This window comes from Pantherophis guttatus, chromosome 4, assembly GCF_059756535.1.
Source record: "Pantherophis guttatus breed Tessera chromosome 4, ASM5975653v1, whole genome shotgun sequence".
In the NCBI taxonomy this organism is placed as follows: Eukaryota; Metazoa; Chordata; class Lepidosauria; order Squamata; family Colubridae; genus Pantherophis; species Pantherophis guttatus.
In genome coordinates this window covers 96394898-96401605 of record NC_142066.1, presented here as the reverse complement: position 1 = coordinate 96401605, position 6708 = coordinate 96394898, and the positions used below count along the sequence as shown (strand labels likewise).

Genomic DNA, 6708 nt, shown 5'->3' with positions numbered 1-6708 from the left:
AACTCATTCCAGTCTTTGGTATTTGGACAGTACATACATACTTATCACTACCTCCTAGCTTTACAACATATATGGCTAAGAGAAAGGTGGTTGGTATTTCAGTGGTTGGGTTCACAAAATATACTTACTTGTGGTTTACTCAGTTAGAGTTGGAATGAAATTAGTGTCAGGGCATTTATTAATCCCATGTTTGGCTCTGGGACTAATTACCCTGGTTTAAAGGAGGAGATGAATCGAGGCTTATCCTTGTTTGCAATATTCCGAAAAGAAACGCGAGGAAGGTTTCTAATAAAACTCATTTATTTGTTATAAAGAAAATAAAACACCTCACTAACTAAGAAAAGTTAATTGTTACATTTTTGAAAGTAATTCTTGCCGGCTATCTGAGCCGGACCTCTGGCAAGAGAACAAAGGAAAGAGTGTGTGAAGAGCAAGTGAAGGAATGTGGGTGGATACGGAAACACGTAGCTTACTGATAAGAAGTTGGCAAAGCTACGGAGAGTCTGACAGTCCAGAAATAATGAGCTCAGCTGGTAAATAAAATAACACAGTGACATTCCCCTTCTTTTGCCAGTTGAGCGAATATCAGTACATCATCAAATAAGGCACATCTTCTCACGCAGATACTCGTGTTGAGCTGCTGGAAGTGGTTTGTTGAGCATATCAGCAATTTGATCATGTGTAGATACATATTGCATTTTGACAAAACCTTTTTTCACTAGATGTTTTATGTTTTGATAATGGATGTCAATGTGTCTGGACCTAGAACCTGTGAAATGTGATTCAGAAATATAAACCACCGATTCATTGTCTTCCATCACGGTGATCAGTCGGATCGGGTGTGTCCAGATATCTGTGACTAAAGCATCAAACCAAGTTAGAGAATTACATGCATCTGAAACACAAGCATATTCAGCTTCAGTAGATGAACAAGAAACAAAATTCTGTTTACGTACGTGCCAATAAACAGGACATCCATTTAAGAACATCATATAACCTGAAGTACTTTTACGTGATTTCTTATCACTTGCCCAATCAGAATCTGCATAACAACATAATTCTGCATAATCAGTATGTGTTGGTTCTAACAATAACTTCATGTGTTTAGTGTATTTTAGGTATCTCAATAATTTCTTAATACATGTCCAGTGAAACTGTTTTGCCTTACCTACGTGTCATGATAAGAGATTAACACTAAGTGCAATGTCGGGTCTGGTCCAACTACTAATGTATAACAGTGACCCAATGACTGAACGATAAAGTGTTTGATCCTCGAACTCAGGATTTTCTTCTTGTGTCAAGTTGTGAAAAATCTGTTTGCATGGGTGTCTTTGTTGTGTTAGCATCCTTCATGTTGCAATGATGCAAAATTTGTTCAATTTTATCTTCTTGTGAAAGACTAAACCCCTTCTGTGTTTTTTCAATCTGAACACCTAAATAAGTGCTAATGTGACCTAATGAGCAGTATCATCTCTAGGAAAATAAACTCCAGGATCATTGGAATGAATCCTGGACCAGTCAATATCTTCTTCAAAATTAGCAGATTGGGAAATCACAATTGCATGTTTAGAGTCAATAAATCTGCTCCATTTTGAGTTATCATCAATACCCATAAATCTCAGTCTTTTTGCTGCTGGACTTCCTTTTCTTCTTTGAGCTAAGGGAATGTTCACCATAGCATATGAACCAAAAATATGGATGTTTTTAAGATCAGGCTTGTAGCCATACAACATGAAGAAAGGAGTCTGATTTGTTACACTGCTCCAAGTACGGTTGACAATGTAATTTGCGTACTTGATAGCTTCACCCCAGTATATCATATCAAGGTTGGCGTCTTCTAGGAGACAACGCATCATGGTTTGCAGTACCTCTCCGTTGTGAGCCGATGTGTCAGGGAGTGAAGTCTGATGAATAATTCTATTCTTACGCATCCAGTCCTGGAAATGCTGAGACATGAATTCGGCACCACGATCACTCTGGATTCTGGCGATGCGAACTTGGTGTTGGGTAGAAACAAGGGTTGCAAAGTCTTTAAAGATCTGAAAAATCTCTGATTTTTCTTTCATAGGATATACATATCCATATCTAGAGTAATTATCAACAATTGTTAGAAAATATTTTCTACCACCAAATGATGGCGGGAATGGACCAACTATGTCAATGTGAACCAAATCAAAAATGCGTGTTGACAGGCGTGTAGCGCGTTTGGGAATGGCTGCTGCTTTGGATTTGGCCTTCTTGCATACAGCACAATCCAAAAACACCTTACACCCCTTTAGATCCAAACCTTTTGCGAACTCCGGCATCTTCCTAAGAACACGGAAACTGGCATGCCCCAATCTTCTATGCCATTTGTGGATACACCTGGAATGCAAAGGTTTACCAGTTAGTGAATTCTCAACATTAACATTTTTATGTGGAACCTCAGGCTTGCTCTGAGCAACCTGTTTACCAATTCTATTTTTGTTGGCTTTAGGAGCCTTTGGAATAGCAACAGGATCTCTCACTGGAGCATCTCTCTCTGGGCCTGTGCATTCCCTTTTTGGAGTTTGCATATTTGCCTGTGTTTGTGTTTTAGGCTTTGGCTTTAAGTAATAAACACCACCAATTAATATGGTTTCAGCAACAATATCTCCATCTTTAACTATGTAACTTGCTTTTTCAAGGTGGTGAACTTGGAACTTTAACATTCTAGACAAGTGACACTGACTAAGTAAATTACTGGTTGCTGTTGGTATGTAATAAACATCAGGGATCAATGCATCGAGCTCTTCAACATAAACAGTTCCTTTTCCTTTGACCTGACAAGGATGATTTGAAAAAGAGTAAAGTTCACGTAGTTCTGGTTCAGGATCGTGCATTTCTGTGAAAAGTTCCTTTCTGTAGGTAACATGCAATGCTGCACCACTGTCCAAAGTCCACAGGAGTCGTCTGTCGTACTCTGGTTGAGGTTGTGGATCATTGGTTAAAGCCAATGTGGCGAGTGGAGTTTGTGGATCACGCCGGGGACCACGACGACCTTGTCTTCCGCCTCTGCCTCTGCCACTGGAGTCTGTTCCTCTGGGCTGGTACGTGACGGGAGCTGGAACTCGTTGGGGACAATCCCGGGTGGCATGTCCCACACGATTGCAGGTGTTGCATCTTGGCATCCTTGGAGCATAGGTCCTTCCTCGGAAGGGGCACCTAGCTGGAGCTCTTGATGCCGGTGGTCCTCTCAAGTATGGCGTGGCCAACATGAATGCCTCTTCTTCAATTAAAAGTCTACAGACATTGTCCACTGTGCGTTGAGCAATTGGGACTTGGTTAATTTTTGTAACAGCATCTTTCCATTCATAATTCAAAGAGTTAATAATGATGCTGATCATTTGAATATCTTCAATGTTATGGCCTCTTTCTCTCAATTCTGTTCTCAGACCTTTCAGTTTGGTCAAATGTCCTCCAATTTGTTCACCGGGTTTCAATCTCGAACCGTGGAGTTCAGACATGAGTAAACATGACGATTCAATTGAGATAGGCCTGTAGCAATTTTCCAATTCAGCCCAAATTTGTCGGGCTGTTGTATTTGGTGGAAAAGTGACCTGCAGTTCAGTATCCATGGACATCAATAATGTTGTGCGAGCCCTTATCTCTAAATCTCTTATTGCATAAGTCCAAGGTTGAGCAGGTGGGTTAAAAACCATACAGTGACTGCCTTCTCTAAGAAGCAATAGTGTAATCTCACTGACCCAGGCTTTGTAATTATGTCCTGACATTTTTAGTTTTGACTCACCAGTTAGTGGAGAGACAGAAAATGCCTGGTAAGGAGCCTGCACTTGGTATGCTGGCTGTGCCGGCAGGAATGCCTGTGGTATTTGCTGTGCCTGTTGTGGACCTAAAAATGGTCTTGGTTGTGCCATTGGAGGTGGGCCAGGAGGTGGCCCTATTTGCACTTGTGGCTGGGGCACATATGCAGGCATTTGTAGCTGCTGTGGCTGATGCACTGGAATCTGCTGTAATCCAGTTGCCATTTGTGCTTGAGCTGCAATATTGGCATGACCTGCTGGAGATGCAGTCATTTGCCTTTGCTGTGTTCCATCTAAAAAGACACCAACACCGCCAGGGGGTGTTTGAGTTTGGGCCTGTGGAAACACTTGTGGCATTTCAGCTTCTTGTAGTAAATTACTTTTGCCAGCAGATGGTTCTGCACCTTTAGCTTCGGGCAGCTTTGCATACGTGGCATTGTATGCTTTAGAGTAGGAGTGGTTATGTAAGACATGTGTAACTTGATCAGGGAGACTTTCATGTGACGTATGCAGTGCTCTTTGCCTTAATTGGCCTGACACAGAATCCACCAGGGGGAGTGTCTTTGGCTCTGAGCAAGAAGGCAATATGGCGCTTTTTGAAAAATTTAAGTTATCTCCCTTATCTTGCTCAAGCATAGATATAGCCATTTTTGCCTGGGATAGCTGCTGTTCATAGAGTTTTATACGGTCACGAAAGGCTTTCATAGCCAGCTCATCCAGGGTGAGCTTCGAGCTTCGAGGAGAATAATGAATTGTTTCTCTCTCTGCGTGGGAGGAATTTTGCTCAGCAGTGTGCTTTAGCCTTGCATCGAGCATTACAAATTCAGAAGGTTCTGGGAAGACTTTTTCAGAGCTTGGAAGATCAGAAGAAAATGTTACTGACCTCAGTCGTAAATCATCATCTTCAAAAACAGCTTCTGTCTTATCTGTCTCCATTTCTGTTCCCACGGCTTTTTGTCGTTCCAGGCGTGTGGCTGTAGTAAGGGGCTGGAAATCTGGAAACCTCCTTTCTGCCACCTTCTCAGCAAAATACATTTTGTATTTGTTTTACTTCTGTTTCGGCATCTTAGCAATATAATTAGCGTACCTTAGTAGCTAAAAACTAATTGCCTATGCGCTCTTATCAGAAGTAACAAAAACAAGGAAAAAAGCCATAAATCAAACCGTCCGAGCTACCAGAATGTCAGGGCATTTATTAATCCCATGTTTGGGTCTGGGACTAATTACCCTGGTTTAAAGGAGATGAATCGAGGCTTATCCTTGTTTGCAATATTCCGAAAAGAAACGCAAGGAAGGTTTCTAATAAAACTCATTTATTTGTTATAAAGAAAATAAAACACCTCACTAACTAAGAAAAGTTAATTGTTACATTTTTGAAAGTAATTCTTGCCGGCTATCTGAGCCGGACCTCTGGCAAGAGAACAAAGGAAAGAGTGTGTGAAGAGCAAGTGAAGGAATGTGGGTGGATACGGAAACACGTAGCTTACTGATAAGAAGTTGGCAAAGCTACGGAGAGTCTGACAGTCCAGAAATAATGAGCTCAGCTGGTAAATAAAATAACGCAGTGACAATTAGTAGCATGAATATTTAATTAAAGACTATTAAATAAACCCCATTTTCTGAATTCATACAACATGCCAGAAAAAATACATTTGGTTCGTCTTTGGTTTAGCTTGCTCTGCACTGAATAATCAAGTGAATTGAGGGCACCAGTAAGATACCAAAATAGGAAATGCTAAGGAAGGATTGTATACTGAACTTTCTAATCACTGTACTCTGTATAAATAATTAGAGCTTTGGTGCCTGGTGGCACAGGTTTCAGAAGCAAATAAAAAGTTCATCCAAATAACTACCACACCCAAAGTTTCCTCTTCCACTGCTGCTATATTGCAGTTCCCTAAAGTTTCTGTCATGATAAAACATACTGTCTTTAGGAAGCTTAAGCCTCCTTGTTCTCACTGTAGCAACAGATAAACTTTCCGTTTATTTTTCCAAAAATAGCTTATTTGCAAACAATTCCTATTTCAGCAAAACGTCCTTTCTAAGTAAGTGTGCAGGGGATGAATCACAGCCCACAGCAGTTTTTGAAATCAACGAACAGTGGAATATTAATTGTAGTCATGGAACCATCCCATGGACTCAGGAAATATGATTTACTTACGAAGTCCACCCTTTTAAATATCCCGAATCATCAATGAAAGATCCATTAATATCCAGGCAGAGCGGGCTGTTTTCTTGTCTTCTGTAACTCATTTAAAAAAGGGCAACCTCATTCCTCTTAAAAGTTGAGACACCGTGCGGAACACGCCACAGCACTCCTTTAATCTACTCATTTTCTCCCTCCTGTACTAGACAGGATTCCGCCCCGTGAAAGGATATCTAATGTCTTAAGGCGGGGATGGACGGGATCGGGGCTGAGGAAAGAGATGCGGTTTCCTCACCACTTGCCACAGTACGAGAGGCCACAGCTAGTCCAAAGAGAGGACTAGCTGACGCCTTGGATTTCCTCATCAAGGAAGAGGAGGAGTTTTACCTGGGGATAGGGATGAGGGAAGGGGAGGAGCTGGCGGTGCCTCCTGTCTGACCATAGGGAGGAGGAAGAGGAGATCGTCGAAGTTGCTAGGAGTTCTTGCAACTGCGTGATCGACAAATAGGCGATTTACCCTGCGAGGGCCGCAGCTACTGAATTTAGGGCAAGTCCGCTGCAACCGCAGAATAAACGCGTGGAGATGGCTGCGGCGTGGTGGGTCTCGCTGCCGCTGGCTAGGCTTCTGTTCGCTGCAGTGTTGGCCCTCCTAAGGGCAGGTAAGCGGGGATTGGGTGCTTCTTTTTCTTTCCTCCTCCGCACGTTCTCTGGGAGGGGTGGAAGGCGAATCGTGCTGCTGTTTCGCTGAGTTGAAGGGAACTGGGGTACATTCTGGTAGCC

General features: G+C 42.1%; 1 protein-coding gene and 1 long non-coding RNA gene across 3 annotated transcripts in view; one reads left to right on the top strand and one right to left on the bottom strand.

The window, feature by feature from the left end:
* Nucleotides 1–281: 281 nt before the first annotated feature.
* Nucleotides 282–6345, bottom strand: LOC148114244 (uncharacterized). The gene is made up of 2 exons (XR_015734245.1): nucleotides 1869–6345; nucleotides 282–859 (listed from the first exon to the last, which is right to left on the bottom strand). It is a non-coding gene; the product is annotated as an uncharacterized LOC148114244 (long non-coding RNA).
* Nucleotides 6314–6708, top strand: part of CDCP1 (CUB domain containing protein 1) — a 128912-nt gene continuing 128517 nt past the window's right edge. Inside the window, exon 1 of one of the 2 annotated variants that reach the window (XM_060685945.2) lies at nucleotides 6314–6587. In XM_060685945.2, the coding sequence (XP_060541928.1) occupies nucleotides 6512–6587 (76 nt within the window). In that variant the 5' untranslated portion in view covers nucleotides 6314–6511. The remainder of the gene's footprint in view (nucleotides 6588–6708) is intronic. The other variant, XM_060685946.2, reaches the window with a different exon arrangement.